The sequence below is a fragment of the Branchiostoma lanceolatum genome, chromosome 7 (genome assembly GCF_035083965.1).
Source record: "Branchiostoma lanceolatum isolate klBraLanc5 chromosome 7, klBraLanc5.hap2, whole genome shotgun sequence".
NCBI classification, from domain to species: Eukaryota; Metazoa; Chordata; class Leptocardii; order Amphioxiformes; family Branchiostomatidae; genus Branchiostoma; species Branchiostoma lanceolatum.
In genome coordinates this window covers 4518885-4538962 of record NC_089728.1, presented here as the reverse complement: position 1 = coordinate 4538962, position 20078 = coordinate 4518885, and the positions used below count along the sequence as shown (strand labels likewise).

The 20078-nt window shown below is 41.2% G+C and overlaps 1 protein-coding gene across 2 annotated transcripts in view; it reads right to left on the bottom strand.

The window, feature by feature from the left end:
- Positions 1-20078, bottom strand: part of LOC136438757 (GDP-mannose 4,6 dehydratase-like) — a 51306-nt gene that overhangs the window by 16559 nt on the left and 14669 nt on the right. For both annotated transcript variants that reach the window (XM_066433676.1, XM_066433677.1), the window contains exons 9-10: positions 16438-16556; positions 9819-9915 (exon numbers count right to left, since the gene is read on the bottom strand). In XM_066433676.1, coding sequence (XP_066289773.1) covers positions 9819-9915; positions 16438-16556 — 216 coding nt within the window. The remainder of the gene's footprint in view (positions 1-9818; positions 9916-16437; positions 16557-20078) is intronic.

Sequence of the window (20078 nt, the reverse complement as noted above, 5' to 3'; positions counted from 1 at the left end):
GTTAGTTTTAATAGGAATAATGACATCACAGTAAGCACAAATTATTTGAACAAGAAAGATGTGAAATAGGCGCAAAATGACATAAGAGAATATTTAGCAAATATGCAATAGACCTAACCAAAAAGTTGCACCGACATCATCACCTGACAATTGTCTTGTCCATACATCAGTATGATCATATGATCTCTCAAGGACATTATACAGGGAGAAGAGGCATCTATAGCTGGATCATGTTCAGATCTTTGCAGCACAAAAGAATACATCACCCCAAAACCCCTTGCTATGTTGCACATGTACTGTAAAATGTCATCTACCAGTGGCAATCTGCCAAAAAAAGAGGTGTCATCTATTATGGGAACAGATACAGAAGTGTTAGGATTTTACTATGGTCTTCTCAAACTGTAGATACATATTCTGAAATCCTAGATTCTAACAAAAAAGAAGTATACATTTATTTCATCCCTTTATATACGATTTGGTGAAAAATATGAAGCCAACAAAAACAGTGTCTGATGTCCATCTGCATCAGATGCATCACTGCTGCAGGTGCATCCTGGGATATGCGGAGATTTTCCAGGATCAGGACACAAATGCATGTGGACAAAAGCGGGTCCCTGAAGAACAATGAAGCAGTAGGGACCACCCGGAAACACTGCTCAGTCTCACCGCTTAGTTCCACAAGTGTCACTGATCCTACCTTCTCTTCACCTCACCTTTCATGGAAATCAACTCATTAATGCTGATCCCTAGCAGGTTGCAGTGTTGTGGGTTAGGAAAGGCACTTTTTTTACCTATTTCCTCACTCGACTGAAAATGAGTACCTGGCTTTGGTTAGGGACATCCTGTTTGATAAGAGTCATGTCTCGAGCATGTTAAAGAACCTACCACACTTATGGAAAAGAGAAGGGGTCGATCCCAGTGAGTGGATCTTACGCAGCTTGTACATGTACTTACTGTACAAAACTGGTGTATTACGCCTAAAGGCAGTTTAATGGTTATGCAAAACAAAGAAACATAATCAAACAGGAGGTGAATTTTGGGTTTTGTCTGATCATACCAAACATACAAATACTTGACAAACCTCACTTCTGTTTTGATATTTTTCTCAGATAAAAAGATAAAATGTGTTAACCTCATACAGCGACCTCCACGAAGGACATCAATCCCGAAGGTCAAACACATGTAATATGTTCTTCAGTCCTGTAACATGTGGAAGTGTGGTGTCAAGGTCGGTGGAATAATGGGAGTAAAGTCCTACAGGACGTGATAATTGCGAGAAGGAATCCCCCCTCTCAGACTGTAAAGCCTTGTGAGCCTAGAACATGTGGTTCAACACCATGGGCTCTGTCAGGATTAGTAACTCTTCACTTGGATGGTTGAGAGGTTAGAGTTGGCTCAATGAAATGGCTGAGTTGGAGACTAAGATTTGGCACAGTTGATTAACAATAAAAGGTTATTTGCAAGTTCATGCCCAAAGGCTAATTGCGAGTGCTGTAAATGCTTTAAGTTTGCAGGGATTTCATTTCGCGTTAGGGCCCAGAACATGGAGTGTTTGGGGGTGTATTTAGTTCACAGTTGTATCCAACGAAGATTTGGAAAAAGAATAGCAAAACATGACTGCTCTGTTGAGTATGTTATAAACAGATTGCCATCTTCAAATAAAAAAAAAGGCTAGACATACAGTGCAAAATGTTTCTTAAGCTAGCTTTGGCTGAACAAAACAAAACAAAACAAACCATTGCGAAGAAAAACCTGTATTCAAAATCATCTTCTTGGTGAAAAGTTTTCCTTCTGTGTCTGAAATACATGCAGAACGTCCAATTTCCTAATGCAATTTTTCTTCATATCCCTGATCCAACCTTTTATCTTCATTTTCCCACCTATGAAAATTCCTTCTTCGTCTATTCTTATAATGCTTACTAGAACTCACAGTCTGTGAGAGTGGTTGAGTAGAACGTCAGGGAACAGTAGTTGACTTCTCCAACCTGCCACCAATTCAATTGTTCCAACCCTCTGACACAGGGTCAAGCCAACTTTCAAACTTCATCAAGCTCAGATGATCAGCCACACAAACTGCACAATGGTGCAATTACTCCACATGCAAGACAACCTGTCTGGTTTTAACGAGGGTCTGCATGCCTTTTTTCCCTGACGCATAGCGTACCATTTCAATTCAAGTTTCGTTAATCGTAGCCAGCTCGCTCTAATTCAACGTTAAGCATAATTATTTGTTTCAATACTATGTAGCATGTTACTTGTTGTCCTGAATTCATAGTTAGGCATTATTGTCATATTGTTCCTACATGTATCATGTAGTCGAATGCCCAAAAGTTAAAACAGACAAAGCGGTTGGGTTTAGTTACGTTTTGCCAGACTACCCATGAATACAATGGAACAGTGCAATGAACTTGTTCCCAAAACTGTTACGCTAGAACAATTCAATCACCGTTTAACGATGCCAACCCTCCTGTATTAACTACTACACATTGTCTGACCTTCCAAAATTAACCATGAAACATTGCCAGGATACCCCCATGCAGACCCTCTTTAAGAACATCTTTAATTGAGACAAATCTCCCCCATGTGCAGGTGGGCCCAGGGTGCCAGGGATATACAACATCTAATCCTGCTCTGAAACTTGGTCAATTTACCAATTATAGGGAGGGAAGGGGCTCTATAAATTTCCTTTCCTGTCTTTAAATCAGAGCTATTATGTTGTCTTTAGATTTAATTGCAATTCGGGAGTCAATTAAGACTGGGGAGGAGCTGCTGTCAATCACATAAAGTAAGATTCTTTAGAAGTGTTGGGGCCGATTAGATTTGCCTTCGCGGTGGCTTCATTTTCACAGAGACCTCTCCACTGCAACTTCATGATGCCGCAAATATTTCTCCCTTGTATGACTTCTGTACTACAGAATTGTTTCAACAGAGAATCTACATCACCACGGAAACCTCCTTTTTCCGACGAACGGTTTAAATACGTTACCTCTACAAACAAAATGGAAGTGCCCAGAATGTCATATTCTCATTTTTGGCTGTATAAAATAACTTCACAGGAAATCCCACTGGATTAAAAACCAAAGTACAATGATTATGATTCATCAGATAAAGATTTGCAGTTATAGTACTGTTTTGCGCCATTTTGTGCCCATTTGCAAAATTATGCCATTTGTGAATTTAAAAAAATCAATTTTAATCAAATTTAGAAAATTCTCAATTTCAATTGGCACCGGATTTCGCCTCTTTGCGAGTGTCAGTCCAGTGAGATACCTGCTTTACTAAATCGCACACTTCCATCTTGTAGAGTTTAATAAGTCCTGAGTACATGATACACCGGTGCCCAAGGGTGCTGATATCCCGGTGGTTTCTGTCAGGTTTGATTCCACCTCACAAGTTAAGCCTGCCAGATGGAATGAGATTTACACTTTAGCTTAACCAAGCCTTCACTTTTAACCTTTAGCGAGTTACAGAGGACTCCATGTGAGGTGTGGGAACAAGTATACAATGTAGTTTAATTGGAATAATATGGGGAGGACAAAGTTAAGGCTAAAACCGTGCTGTGACGACCATCAAGCAACCAAATATTTGACAGACTAAGCTTGACGAATTATGTAGAAAAAGGACAGATTTTTCCTACATTTTGTGTGTTGTCCTTTAAATCACTCTTTTACATCTTGAAATCAAGTGTCATACAAATCCAATTTTGGTCGCTGTGCAGTTGCTCCGTGTCTAGTGGAAAGAGGGCCGTAAGAAATTCTTAACTTTCAATTCAGAATTGGAGGTTTTTTTTCACTAGGAATCCTAAGGCAGAATTGTGGCAAAAGTGTATTGTGAAGTTAAGATTTTTGTCCTACCACAGAGACAGATGGTGTGAAATTTTTGTATGCCCCCACAGGCGAAGTTACCTTATCTCCAAGCAGGGCCATGGTAGGATATTGTACTGTGGATATTGTTACCTGTCGCCTGCTGGATATTGTTTGGCCCTTGGATACTGTCCTGCCACTGTAGATCTGCTTGGAGATTAAAAATTTTCCCCACAAGCAAATTTCCAAGCTAAGGATGGGTCCTGGTAGCCCGAGTGTCATCCGAGTTAGTTCCAGGGCTCCCGTTGGTGAAGGTAGAGTATGGGACAGGACTGTCTCGAGCTTTAAATTTTTTTCCGTCCCACTCATTGTCTGGGAGCCAATGTGTTGAATTTGCCTTGATAAATTCATAATTTTAAGCTTACGAAGATACATCTTCATCACCTTCATGTCATAAAGTTCAGATTTCGGAACGGACAGGGTAAAAACATTTTCCGTCCCAACAAGCAAATTTCCGTCTCGGGACGGAGGGACGGGTCCTGGAGACAGCCCTGAGTATGTGACACTCAAGCTAGGATCCTGGAGACAGCCGTGCTAGCTGTAATGTTACCCCCTGCTGTTTCTTGTTTGATGATTTACAAATAAAACCCCAGTCCCCCTGGAGGACCACACAGGTGCAAAGACTACAAATTACTGATGAACACCAGACTTGACCTCTGCCTGGGACTGCCCGCCCCCCTCCCCGGGGTTGGCTTTGTTTTCACGCTGGGTGCAAACCTTCTGAGGGAATCCCCATAGATCCCTTGCAGGTGGGCACAGAACCACAGGCTCTGATCACATACAGGTCTGCGTTTGTCAACTGTTCGCAAGGGAAGTGCTTTGCCAGAAATCAAAGTTTAACATTGCTTAGTACCCATCACCTACTTGCGTAGAAGGTAGCTTTAGCATGTTCTCTTGTGATCCTAACTTGTCAGAGTGTCATACTAGTTATTTCCAGGGCTCCCATACTTTCCCTTCACCTGGCGCAAAACCACAGGCTCTGATCACATACAGGTCTCCGTTTGTCAACTGTACGAAAGGGAAGTGCTTTGCCAGAAATAAAAGTTTAACATTGTTTGGTACCCATCACCTACTTACATGAGTTACATAAAAGGTAGCTATAAGCATGTTCTCTTGTAACATTTGGATGGGACAAGAAGCTTGAAGTCTGGGCCAACCTGCTGTCAAAACCCATATTCACAGTGAGGGGTTATCAACAAAACCAACACCATAAATTCATCACTAGACAAGCAAGGGCACTCAACAAGCTGTCATCTTTAGATTGTTGATTTCATGCCATACATTGTACCATGTACGATTGTTGAGCATTAAAGTTCACTTCTTTAGTCTCTACCGGACTAACCGCGCCGGCTATAGGGAGAACATTTGCCGGGGGACTTTGGCCATGGAGGGTAACATTCGCAGCCGCAGTTGCAACATTGGACCCTATCTCCAGAGCCTTCATACAGTTGACTCTTTTTGACCAATTTCTACTATTTTCCCAGCGACCCACGGGGCTTATGTCAAGTTGATGATGATATCATCTTGATGACGAGATTACCTCAATTTAATCATAAGTCTCTGATATTCCTGCAGTTGCCCTTGGTTACTAAATAAAGCCTTAAAGTTTATCATTGACATGGTCTGGATAAATCATTGAATGTGCCATACGAGCAATCTACCCGAACTGTACCTACAGATAATTGAAAGCAAATCATGAGTATGGTCCTCTATTGTCTAGTTTATTTTCATGATAAGAATGTGATCCAATAATTCAGGGCTGTCTCCAGGACCCGTCACTCCGTCCTGGGTTGGAAATTTGTTTGTTCCGACTGACAAAAATTTAATCCCATCCGTCCAAAAAATTTGAACTTCATGACATGAAAACATATATTTTGGTAACCTTTAAATGACAGGTTCAACAACAAAAATGATCAAGATGGGTTTCCAAATTCTAATTTAATCAAATTTGCTTTCGAAAACGTGTGAAATAGCGTTTCAGAGGGTTTAAATGGCTAAAATTCCCTAGGGGATCATATGTCACATATACCCCCAACCCTAGTTTTGCAACAGCATATTTCTCGCATATTTCCCTGCCTAGCTGATGAGAAAGACAGGTCTGAATTCCAGAGTAATCCGAATGAAATGAGATCTTAGTCTTGTCAGGTCTGTGCAAGTCCCTGGCTTCCTCCTCCAGGTGTGACCCACTAACACTGGGGCTCAGGAGACCCGGCTTTCAATCTTCAAACCAATGAAAGGTATTCTGACACATATCAAAGATGTCAAAACTTGGGAGGGATTTTGTTTCATTCATACATGATGATCTTCTTGTCCACAAAAAAACATGTAGCTAAACATTGAACTAGTCAATGTAGACATATACTTTGTTATCTGAAAAATGCTTCATATTAGTTTTAAGGCTATCAATGCATCTTCCTTCATTGACCTGTAGCATCAAATATGATAATCTTTTTCTCCACGACAAACATCCAGGTAAACAGTGCACTAGTCAATGTAGACTGTGCTTAAATTGTTATCTAGAAGAGGCTTGTGTTTTGTCACTTGATATCAATTTCAAGGCTCTCAATGCATCTTTCTTCATTGACCAACCATCTTGAAGCACTTTATCTGACTGACAGTGCAAGAGAATTCTGCACTGCTATCTGGGTTGTTCTAGCCTGGGTGCCAGACCACCGCGCTCCTGGCGCTAATCCTTCGGCCGGGGAAGCAACTCGCGCCGCCGCCACAGACAGCACACGGCCCACTAATTATCTCTAGCGCGATAGATATCAGGGTTCGGCTGCCAAGCGCGCCCGGGTGCTAACTCTATCCCTACTACCAGGTCTTCCCCGGGCAAAAAGGCTTATCATCGCATCGCGCGAAAGGTCTGGTATGTTCCTACATAGTACATCTATCTGCTGGTCCAATCAGAATGCCTGACACTTCCAACCCAAGTAACAAGCCTTCTGCTTGTTTGTGCAGATCGGGAGAAGCTATCTAACCCTGTGGACAAATAAATGTATGCTAGCAGGTTACTGTTGTTACAGACACTTGAGATATTGGCCTGTTGGTGCTAATTAGTGCTAGACATACAAATATGGGAGCTGAAGGGGGGGGGGGGGCAGGGATGATCTCCTCTTATCTACATGGTGGTCGTCTATTTATTTTATTTGTTTATTTATTAAATCTTTCTTTCATATTGCTGGCCGAGGACAGCTATAAGAGTAGAGTAGAGTAGAGTAGAGTTCATTCTGCTAGGTAGGAACTCCGGTTCCAGTAATAGGCCGCTCTTCAATAAGAATAGATATTTAATAAGAAAACGGTAACTTGAAATATGATAGAATCTTAGAAAACGCTGACTTGAAAAATAGAAAAAACGGAGGGAGTCTGCAACGGAGGATAGCTACTGAAACAGCAAGGAAACTTGCTGCACTGTATGCCGCTAGGTACTTCAAGGGTCTGAAATACGTATTGAACGAGATATCTGTAATGGTGGCTTCAGTTCTTCAGTGACAACTTGAACAATCCACCAAGGAAGCACCTGTGGACCTTATCACGATCAGTGACTGGTGATGGGGAGGGGCTGGTATTTACTGTGTTTACATCCAGCAGCTACCACTTTCCTGGTCTGGGCTGGGACAAGACAGGACAAGATAAACAGAAGGAATTTCCCATGGAGAGGAACATCTGGGACTGCTGCGGGTCCCTGATGGGCATGAGAAACTTTTTTGGGGTAAGACAGGGAAGAGAAGAAAGGACAGATGTGGAGAGACACCAGCAGAAGAATATGGCAATGAAAAAGAAGAAATGGCATATTGAGAGATACTCCATCAGAAGAATGATATTCACTAGTCATGTTTCAAAGAATTTCATCTACAAGGGCACACACAGATCTCCGAAGGTCATTGAAGTGATCTACTTTCACTAACTGTTTGTACTTTTGATTGTATGATTGTTACACTGTTTTAATAAAAATAAAAAATTTCAAAAAGGGTACACTTTTTCTTTGGTGGCAGTTACTGATGAATTGTCCAACGTTTTTACTAAATGTTGGTTTTGTGGTTGTAGTAGACATGTGTTTTTTCAGAGGTCTTCTAGATGGTGAAAGCTCGGGGAAAATGTTTTGAGAGTGGCTTTTGACTAATTTTACATCACAGAAACCTTCTCAATGTAGAATCAGAAAAAAATACATTTGTACATTTTAGAAATTACATTCAAATCTTTTTTCCTTCTTGGTTCATGGAATGAAACCAAACTAGATGTTATCTAGATGAAAGGAAAGTAAATTCTGACAAACAACAGCAAACTCCACAACCTCAGGCTGTCAGTCATCATCTCCTGGTGCTGATAAGGAGGGAACTGCTCAATGTTTAGATACAAATCACCACTTTTCAACAAAACTGACAGGGAAATCTAAATATTGACAAGCTTCATTTGTCTCCAATGAGGAGAAGAGTCCCCAAGGGATGATGTGAAGACTTCTGCTGAAACACTTAAAGTGAAAGCACTGGTGGGAAATCTTCAGATCATTTGTTTGTGGAGAGTTGTTGGACCTAAACAAAGGTGACCACCTGCAAGAGCGATGCTTTTTCCACATATGGTTACTTTATTCATTTATCTATTTATTGAAACTTCCCACAACTTTCACCTTTTCAAGATGTCAATTTGGAGACCAGACTGTAAGGTTTGATCCACTCAAACGAGAAGAACCTGGTGGGTTCTTTAACGTACTTGAGGCGTGGCTCTCCTCAAACACGGGACCTCCTGCTTTATGTCCCATCCAACAGGATCCTTTAACCAAGTGAGTCAGTGAGGAAATAGGTGTTAAGTGCCTTTTTTAAGGACACCACACTTGGGTCTGTCAGGGATTCAAGACCCAGAGCCACAAGACCACCTTTCCACCAATACCAACTTTAGTATCATCATTGATGACATACGTCATTGACAGATAAACACAGGTATGATGGGCAAACAAGTGGTTGTCTCCTGACTTGGATTATTCTTTTTGAGGACTGTGTGGGTTCTTTAACGTGCTTGAGGCGTGGCTCTGCTCAAACATGGCACCTCTGCTTTACGTCCCATTCAACAGGATGCCCCTCACTAAGAGTGTTAAGTAACCTTTTCCAAGGACACCACACTTGGGCCTGTTAGGGATTCAAACCTAGAACCTTTAGATTCTAAGTCAACAACCCGAACCACAAGACCACCTTGCCACCAATACCAACTTCAGCATCATCATATATTTGACAAGGCACGAAGACAGACATCATTGACAGGTATGATGCGCAAACAAGTGGTTGTCTCCTGACTAGGGGATTGACAGAAGCAAGGCAGTCTTTTCAAGGATATCTGCAAAAGTCATCAGTGATAGATCAGACATGTGTGTGACATCGCGTTAGTGTGAGTCACCACTTTTCCTCATATTAACCAGTAAACAGTGGGACATGGGACGTAAACATCCAACCACAAGCACATGACTCTTATTAGTGTCTCTTTAGAACGGCCTCTTCCTAAAAGTGCACAGGAGACCACCAACTAAGTCTAAGAAAGAGTGGGCTATATCATCATCTCTTGAACAGCTGTGATATTTGGCAACACCTGGTAGGTAAAGCATCATCACATGTATATGTTATCACAGTACAATCTGAGGTCATGACATAAACTAAAAACATAAGAGAAGCGGGGCTGTCTCCACCTTGAAATTTTTGTCCATCCTACTCATTGCATGATGAAAGGAAAAGGCAAAATTTGATTCAATTGGAACTTGAAAGCCAGTGTTGTTAATTCTAATAGTTAAATTTTGGAAAATACATTTTCATGTTATGATGTTTAGATTTTTTTAAAGGACAGAGTGAATTTTTTTCTGTGCCAACAAATAAATTTCTGTCCCGGGATGGAGGGACGGGTCATGGAGACAGCCCTGAAAAGAAAGACATTATAAGTTGACCCTCAAGTTTATAGAGCGAGAGAACTCACCACTTCAGTTGGCCTGTAGTACTTCTGGGACACTCTGACCCGTACGGTGCCTGTTGTCTTGTCTTTGCCAACCTCCTCCAGTCCCTTACCCTCCCAGCTGCAGAAGAGTCATGAATTTGAAAATATCATTTAGTCTTCTTTTCATCATTATGATCAAAACAATATAACATTGATGATTTTATGATATGATTATCATGTAACATGATAGACTGTAGCATTCATATTTCCTTCCTCATCAGTATAATGTAGAACATAATAATATATAAACGTATAGTTGTAACCCCTCCATAAGTACATGTAAGGGGATTGTCCCTATAGCTCAACTGGTAGGGAGAGACCCTGGTTCAATCCTAGGTAAGAACATCTCGGTTGGGGCTGCACCTGTCTTTTGGAAGGGACGTAAAATGTGGTTCCTGTGTTCAAGGAGGTGCCTCGAGTACATTAAAGAGGAAGGGTTAGCAACTCCTCTCTATGAAAATATACCTTGCTGCCCTATGTTCCACTAGGTACCGCAAGCGTCTGAACGAAAGAAGCAACAAGTAAGAATTCTAATTACATGTATTTTTTGTGGTATTTTGTGGACTGGCTAAAAAAAGCAAAGGACCATATACTATCACATATAAATTCTATATTTCCCAAACCACCAAAGTACTTGTGAATTAGTCTCAGTTTGAGATAAAACACTGCTGAAAACCGGGTGGGCAACATGAGAGAAAGATACTTCTGTTTAGCACATGGTCCCATGGACTGGTCCTCCACTTACTTCTGGTTTCCAGCTTGGGCACCTCTGCAAAAGTTCTCCCTTCTATGGGTCAGGAGAGAAGAAAGGTGCCCTTGCATGGCGGAGTGAGGGAAACTTCCTGGACACAGATGCACAACTCTCACTTCTACACATGTAACATCTTCTGAGCTCTGCTCCTCGCATTTACAGCACCGGCCCACCAAGACCGACTCACGGTTCATGGGAGAAGAAAGTCGGAGGACAGCCTTGGTCCATTTGTTCGCTCTGGACGAACATGTTTCTCGTAAACCTTTGGTTGAAATCTGGTTTTGTTGTGTGTTTTTGTTTGTAAGTTGCCAATGGCCTGCAGAAACATGTTTCGACACTTCAATGGATCCTGCGCACATGAAAATGCCACATGGTGTGACACATATTGTATCAGTTATTGTTACCTCTAGGAAAATGGAGGTATTGTTTTGGACATGTCTGTGTTTGCGTGTGTGTGTGTCTGTGTGTGTGTCTGTTTGTATTTCCGAACATTTGTGGGTAGATGTATAGGCCAATTTGGGGTCCCCTGGCTGCTTTCCTTGGTACTACAGCAGAACTTCCTTTTTTTGTATGTTTTGTCCTGGAGAAGCCATGGTTTAGATTTTTTGGTGGCAGCTAGCTTTTGATGTCAAGAAAAAGTGGTTATCAAGTTGGGCTTATGGGCAATATGGCGTTCCACCTTGCGATACAAATAATTTGTCAATAACGCTTAACGTGCTACATAGGATTAAAGCAAGCAATTACACTTCACAAATGATTTACCGACAAAAGCATAATGTCGAATTAGAGTGGGCCGGTTACAATTTACAGTGAATTAGAATAACTTTCTATGCTTCACAGAAAAAGGCATGCAGACTCTCATATAGGGGAGAAATGTGCCCCATAAGTAAGTGCCTAGAGAGGGCTGTGTGTCACAGTGAACTGTAAACATGGCTGGAATTTATGTCCCACCCAGCTACAAGCCCAATCACTCCAGATATCTTGATTAAGTTCTGCTGGTACTGATCATGCTGACCCTGTCTAACTGATGTAAGCCAGCCTGTGGTTGGCTCTCCACCTGGACGAGGCTGTGGATGGAGTTTCTCAAACCCATCGTCTACTGAATGATATAGAACATCTCAAAAGCAGCGAAATACATTTCATCTGAAGAGAATGAACATTTCCAAAAGTAGGTGTAAATTGCCACAATTTTGGAACCATCTTTTGACCTTTTTGCAACAATCAAAACATTGATTAAACCCTTTCATACCCTCTGTGTAAGATGCTTGTTGGTACAAAATTTGATCCTCTCCACATATGAAGACTGGCCTTAAATCTTGGACAGAACCCACCCAACTTGTCAACACCTTTGATGGACTGGAAACCTATACCTTTGTTTTTGTGATATGAAGTATGGAACATATCAAATCATATTGTTAAGTTTGATTCTGTCTGAACAGAAACAGCTAAATTCTGAAATGCCTTTGAGTGCCATAATCATCTATATCAATTCAGATGTTAAAATGCCATATGTTATTTATGGTTTGGTGTGTTTGTTTGTATATCATTTGTGGTTGGGTTTGTTTGTTTGTTTGTATGTTCGTTTGTGGACAGCATAACTTGAGAAGCTATAAATGGATCCTTTTGGTAGGTAAGTAGGTTTAGTGAAAACAAAGGTCAAGTTCGATGATGGGCCTCCAAGCAGTTTTCTAAGGTACTGCAGCAGAACTACTGTAATAGCCATCTTTGTTAAGATAAGACTTCCAGACTTTAAATGAACACACTATTAAGTGGAAAAGATAATCAACTGATATAATGTATACAAATAAGGACATTATCTGCAAAATCAACGAGAAACATTTATGACATGTCAGTCGTAAAAGGCTTTGGTGAAAGTATGAGGCTGTGGAACTCAAGTTTGTAAATCGTTTTCTGATTCGTACCATCTGTCTTTCACCATCACAAAATACTGGGCAGCTATTCATACAGCTTTCCACACCTGACAACTTATCTTTCTGTGCCCTGTAACTTACACCCTCCCCCTCTCCCTAGTGGTACACTCCCACCTGTGTAATAATAGGGTTATGACAGAACTCTGCTCATAGTTAACAGATGGGGCTTCTCCCCATGTGGCAACATAACCTTATTAAATTTCATAGAAATATACAATATCTCAATGTCAGATTGATGTAGGAGGGTCTACATGGGGGATCCTGGCAACACTTAATGGTGAGTTCAGGAGGGCCGACAATATGCTTTAATGATGATAAATTCAGGAAGGCTGGCAACGCTTAATTGCCAGTATTTGAGTTGTACTTGCGAAAGGTTACGGGAACAAGATAGAAATATAGAAATATACAATATCTGAATGTCAGCCTGAAGCATGAGGGTCTACATGGGGGATCCTGGCTACACTTAATGGTGAGTTCAGGAGGGCTGACAATATGCTTTAATAATGCTAAATTCAGGAAGGCTGGCAACGCTTAATTGCCGGTAGTTGAGTTGTATTTGCGAAAGGTTACAGGAACAAGTTCCATTGTATTCATAGAATGTCTGGCAAAATCAGGCTGCGGACACCGACACAACTGGGCACTCCATTGTGACTTTTGGGCAATCTGGCATTTGCGTCCCAATACGAAGAATTTCTCAATAATGCTCAATAATAAATTCTGGATAACAAATAACATGCTACAAACAATGTAGAATTAAAGCGGCCGTCTATGCTCCATGAATAATTGCTAAACGTTAAATTAGAGCGGGCCAACTAAAATTAACGGTGAATTAAAATAGCTCGCTGCTTAATACAGAAAAGGACATGCATACAGACCCTCAAATATCATAGGTGGTTACTTTTCCCTAACTGTACATATGACTGTGCAACCGATCGAAACTGTACAGCGCGTGCAAATGGTCTATCCTCTTTCCATGTCTAAACTAAACATTTTCACAGAAAGCTAAGGTGTTTTCATACTTATGCCCACACACATGACCAAACACAGGCCCTGTGCCTCAAGCCTACAGTGTGGGGAAAGGGCAGGACCTCAGAATGGGAGGTCTCATCTCTGTTTTTATGCTTGAAGCTGTAGACCAGAAGTTCTGAGATTTGATTGTTTCGCATAACCATTACATTGTAACTATAACCGCCTTTCTAAAGGCAAAACACACTACTCTGATGTTTTATAAAGGTTTCTTAAAGATTATGCAAAAAAGGTCCTCATTTATATAACTTGTATCAGTTGATCATTTTGTCCACCAAATTAACAGAAGTTGTCCAAAGTATAAAATCTTATCTTAACAAAGAAGGCTGTTGCAGTGCTAGTATTTCTTCATAAATGATGCAAATGACGTCCTGAAGTGCATTAGTTTATGTTTGATGATGTTCACAATTACTTACCTTCCAAATGTTGCAAGTATGAAATTCCCGTCATTTACCGTATATGAGGGCCTGCATGCCCTTTTACGTAGAGCGTAATCAGCCGTTTTAATTTTACGTAGAGCGTTGCCGACCCCTCCAATTCAACTTAGAGCGTAGTCGGTGTATTTTGCGTAGAGCGTTATTGGCCACTTCAATTCTACGTAATGCGTTGTAGCTACCCGGAATTTCGCGTAAAACGTAATTGATGAATTGTGCGTAAAGCGCTGCCAAACTTTTCCAACCTTGCTCTAAGTCACAAACGAGTGTCATGTCCGCAGTCTGCTTTGTTTTGCTATCCTCCCCCTCTACACAATGCAGGGTATAGCGTTTCAGCGGGTCAAGATTTCAAAATTTTCTCCGACGTTAGCATACTCCCGGACCGCCCTAGGACTGTTGCGCCGCCGGCGTATATGTCGGGACGGCGTCGCCACCCAAAGCTCAACTTGAAACACTTCTGTACTTGTTTATAATATAATCTGTCAGCAAAATTTGCCCCTCAAAATTCAGGGAAAAGCGTTTCAGGGGGTCATGATTTCAAAATTTTCCAAGAGGAGAATGTTGCCGCCGGCAAAAAATATGTCGCGATTGTCGGGAGGGCTCGAGGGTGTCGCACACCAAAAATCAAGCTGAAACCCGTCTGTATTTTTTCACAAATAGAGATGTCATTAAATTTAGCTTACTTTATCAGCAAAATTTGCCCCTCAAAATTCAGGAAACAGCGTTTCAATGGGTCAAAAATTTCAAAACTTTCAATGTTGCTCTTCGGCCGAAAAATTATATGTCGGGAGGGCGTTGTCCCCTAAAACTCAAGTTGAAACCCTTTTTTTTTCACATATAGAGATGCCATTAACCTTAGCTTACTTTACCATCAAATTTGCCCCACAGAATTCAGGAAAAGCATGTTTATGGGTCCAGAATTATAATTTTCCCGTGGGAGCATGTCGTGCATCTGGCAAAAAAATATGTCGAAAGGCGCCGTTCCCCCAAAATCAAGCTGAAACCATTCTGTGTTTCTTTTTACAAATACAGATGTCATTAAACTTACCTTACTCTTCCAGCAAAAGTTGCCCCTCAGAATGCAGAAAATAGCATTTCAGAGTGTCTAGACTTCTAAATTTTGAACATTTTCCGGGGACCATCCCCCTTATAAATCACCCGTCTTCGGCGCTCGGTTGTGCCATAATCTATTAAAAAAAGTACAAGATCCTGGCTATCAAGGCTATGTTTTTGTCACCTCCAAACCTCATACATTACCAACTTTGACGCCTTAGTTCTGCCGCGCTAGGTTTTTGAGTCCTGCATAATGAATTGGGAAGCTTCAGAATTTAGCGTAGAGCGTAGAGAGGCTACCTGAATTTAGCGTAATGCGTAGCCGGCCGAATTTAGCGTAGAGCGTTGTCGGGACCCCCCCATGCAGGCCCTCGTATATGTAATCATGCTATTTTCTCATTGATTGTGCAAATTAGGTCCTCATTTGGATATTTCATTTCTGTTGACCTTCCTCTCTTTCTCAGTTGCATATGTTAAATGTTGGAATAGTCCTATGGAATGCAGGCTGAATGTCTAGCAAGAGCACATTCTACTCAACTGTCAGGTATTTTCCTTCCTTTCACAGGGAATACTGAACCACAGAAATGTCTGCCTCACATTTTAACATCAAGCAAGCTCAATGCTCACCCCAAAATAGCCAAACAATAAAATAGGAATGACAAACGATAGCCCTGCACTTCCAAAAATCTTCCCCAAAACATTGAGCTAATTGAATGCTTCCGGGATAATTACTCAACTAATGTTTTGTAACCAGAAGTGAAAAGGGAGTTTTAGGATATGACATCAACCCCGCTATTTGACACCGTTGTTTGAAAACATCCACCTTCCCACCTGAGGTTTACACTTCCGACGTCAAAACCTCAACTCAAAACACTTCTTTATAGAGTCACTGATGCTGGGGAGAAAAGGAATGGTGACAATGTAGGAGGAAATATGCAAATTGTGGGGTCGTGTGGCGTAACGGCAGAGTGTTTGGCTTAGAATTGCAATTGGGAAAGGCACTTTACACGACTTTCCTCACTTCACTCAGGTGGAAAAGAGTACCTTGCTTCGGTTAGGGACAACTGTCACTGGCCCTGCTTTTGAATCTATCATTAACTTGCCAGCAATCCTAAATTTACCATTAAATGATTAAGCATTGCCAGGATCCTCTTTACAAACCCTCTGAAAAGAAACTAAAAGCCTATGTATCAAAAAGCCAGGGCTGTCTCCAGCTTTGAATTTTTTTTCGTCCCCCTTCTTGTTTGCGAGCCTGTATTGTTGATTTTTTTTGTTAAATCTGTCATGTTAAGCATAGAAAAATACATCCGTCCCGGTACGGAGGGACGTGTCCTGGAGACAGCCCTGGTGCAGACCCTTAGAAAATAAGCTTAAGGATTGTGTAGCACTGTCACTGTCATACTTACATGATATCTACTCCGATGTGCTTGAACGAGGCGACCACAAACTCCCTGACGCTGTGCACCGTTCCCGTGGCAACGACAAAGTCATCTGGCACCTCGTGCTGCAGGATCATCCACATGGACTGGGGAAGGACAGAGGGAAAAGACATCATACATGAGACAGCTTCTATTCTTAATTTTTCATTTTTTTCTTAGATAAGGTGATGTTGATTTGATTATATGGATGAGCGTGCGATTAAAAAAAAAGTTTGGCAAAAAAAAAATTGCATTCATTATGAAATCGACGTGGTCAGGGAGAATAAACAAAAGTAAACACACCTAGTATGGTAGACCGTAATATAGATTCTTCATTTTTGTTTGTTCAAAACTTCTTCTTGGACTGTGGAATTGATGTCGGCATTCCATGACATTAGTATCCGTTTTCTGAAATATTTTTTTGCAATTCACAGCATGTATTTTCTCATTTTGTAATTGCTTTCTACGACTTAAAGTATGGCCGAAAACCTTTATCAATTTTTGGAAACGCACGAAAATTGATGCGCGCGTGGATGTCATCCATATAATCAAATCAACATGGCCTAATCTTTATTAGTATTCAAACAACAAATCAACAAAAACACGCGTGCACCATAGAAAGGTAAAAACCAGAGACAGTTTGCTAACAATACACTAATCTAGCAACTTATGGCATAACAGCTTTCATCAGCATATGATGGACAGTGAGAGAACAAGTCAGTTATCGTCTTTCAAAGATTTTAACAAAAATGCCCCTATAGTTGTAGAACAAGCTGATAGGGAGACCATACCTATACCACATTTTCCTAACATCGAAAGCTGCTGCTGCCAAAAAATCAAAACCATGTTTGGTCCAGAAGACAAGATATCAAAACTGGAAGTTCTGCTGCAGCACTGTGGAAAGCTGCCAGGGGTCCAAAATCTAATCATTCCCAGTTTTTGTCACCACTTACATGCACCTAGATTAAAAACCAATCCATCCAAAGCAATCATAAACTAAAATATGCATGAGGTGCTTTTAATTGCATTATGACCCTTCAAATGAAGTATAGGGAGGGTTAAATGGTCTTTGCAGAAGCATTACTAGACAAGTATATTGTCTCTGTTGCTTCACTAACCCTACAAGAAGAGAAAGGTTAACACTTGTCAGTGACTTTCCAACCCAAAACAGGACAAGTCCAGATATACTGCCAGCACTTGTGCCTGCATGTTACACTGTCAGGCCCTGACTGTAGAATCACAAGTCAGGAGGTCAAACAACTGTTATATAGAGAACAGGATGCGACCCAAACAGGCATGATAGAGACGGGGAAGTGCTAGGCCACGGGCCAGCGGCAGGCATGCGTACTTCCGCCAGATGTTGGCAGGATGCGTTACCATGGCAACCATAATTATAATCAAGTTAGGAACTCTGGTATGCTACCAACACATGGGTCTCCTCAAACATCCAGAAACAGTTCTAGACACCCAAATATTAGTCACTTTTTGACTTACATCCTAAGAAGTTATCAACTTTCTCCATAAAAAGAAGTTGTGAAGTACCTTTTATCTTCTTAACTTTGACATTTGCGATAAGACCTAAAGGTTGTGACATGAGAATATATGGGGGTAAACACATTAAAGTGTTTTACAATCTAGACCAAGGTGGCTGTCACACCATCTCCCCCTCCTCCCCCACATGGAGAGAGGTCTGTAGCAGCGATCAGGCCATCGCCATGGTAACCAGCAGAGGGTGTGGCCCATGTTGGGTGTTCCGTGCCCTTGTAAACCCGCCTTGTTGAAGGTCAGTGCAAAGTTCACCTACCCCTGCCTACACCCACCAGACTCAAGGGATCAATTTGTCCACTGAAATTAGAGCGTGGTCTAAAGAGGTCGCCATCGGAAAATGCTTACAGTCTCAGCCTCAGCTGTTTGGCCCTTTTATAAACTTGTTTTGGACAATCTAAGGCACATGATGACAGCTAGCTGGGTTAAAGTGTTCAACTCCAATTCTATAGTAGACGTTTTGTACCACATGACCTGGGGTCAAACGTTTCAACTTGAACAGTTGACATGGCAGCGCTATGGTGATGTCTCTCAGCTGGTCCGCAGGCTGTCTCGGAGGCTGCCCATTGGATTTGGGTCATTTCAAATCTACCAACTGTCTCTCTCTGCGGTGTTAGAAGAGTGACGAGTGATGAGACAAAACTGTTCGCAATCCCAGAAATTTGGGAAAGTAAAACACAACTTGGCACCTCCTCTGGTGCATGCTGCAGGAGAACAGGGCAGGAAGGTTGCAGAAATACCCAGATGTCTGAACAGATAGACGAATAATAATGTTAGTCATGGGTTTTAGATCAATTTGGGTGCAAGCATTTTAGCAATTGTCTTTTTCTGTTTCATCAGGTGTTTTTTTTTACAATGTTTAAATTGAGTGTTGCAGTTTTTCGTAGGTGCAAAAAGACAGATTCAAATTTAACTACTCTCCAAGCAGAGGAGGGTTTCTGACTGGTTTTTGATGTGTTTTTAGGCGTTTTTGTCTACTTGAAGAGACAAAAAAAAAATACAAAGTAGAAAGCCCGACAAAATCGCCTAAAAACATGTCAAAAACCAGTCGGAACCCCTCCTCTGCTTGGAGAGTAAACTTTTCTACTTTATTTGACCTCAGTACCTCAAGATCTCAAAAGTACATGTATATGTGTAAAATTTCACTTGCCATCACCCAAAGGTTCCTGAGCTGATTCAGCCATTATTGAGCCATTCTCATCTGTACCGTAACCTCTCCGGCTTGGGGCAGATGTAACGCATCAGACAGGCTGACTTCCTGACATTGTGATGGAGACCTTGTACTGATAGCTCCGGCATGGTTCAGCCTATATCACTGACACATGCACAGATATACAGGAACTGCTACATGGTCGGCCAACCTGTCCTGTATATTTCTTACCTCCCCTCTACCAACGATGTGATACTGAGGGGGCAAAAGGGCCAAGGTTGTCCTGGTACAAAACAGCAGTTTTTATCACATCTAAATTTAAAATCCTTAAGAATTATACGTGCTTCACTCCTTTTAAGTGTTGAAGTAAAAAAAAAATTCAAAACTAAGGAAGAAAGCTTGCACCTGCACTATTTCCATAAGTACCTAGCTTTGGCAAGGGACGTCCTCTCTGATGGGACTTAAAGCTGGAGGTCCTGTGTTTGAGGACAGTCATAGTCATACCTCAAGCATGTTAAACAACCAGACTCCACCAAATAACAGAATGTGTACTTTCTGTGACAATGATCGTATAGAAGATGAAATACATTTTATCTTAGAATGCTCACTATACGCAGACATGCGCAGATCCCTTGTAAGTCCCATACAACTAGACAAAAAATATACGCATCTTAAAAATAACGAGCTATTCACATGTATCATGTCATCTAAAAACGATGATATAATTGGAAAACTATGTGAATTTGTGTACAAATGTTTCAAGAAGAGAGAAGAGACTCTGTAGATTTAGATGGAATATATCACAATGTTCCATTTCTTTTACTTTATGTTACCTAATGCATTTAGCCCATGCTGGGCATGAATATGCAATAAAGTTCATTGTCATTGTCATTGTCATTGTCATTGTCATTGTTAAAGAACCCATCACACTAAC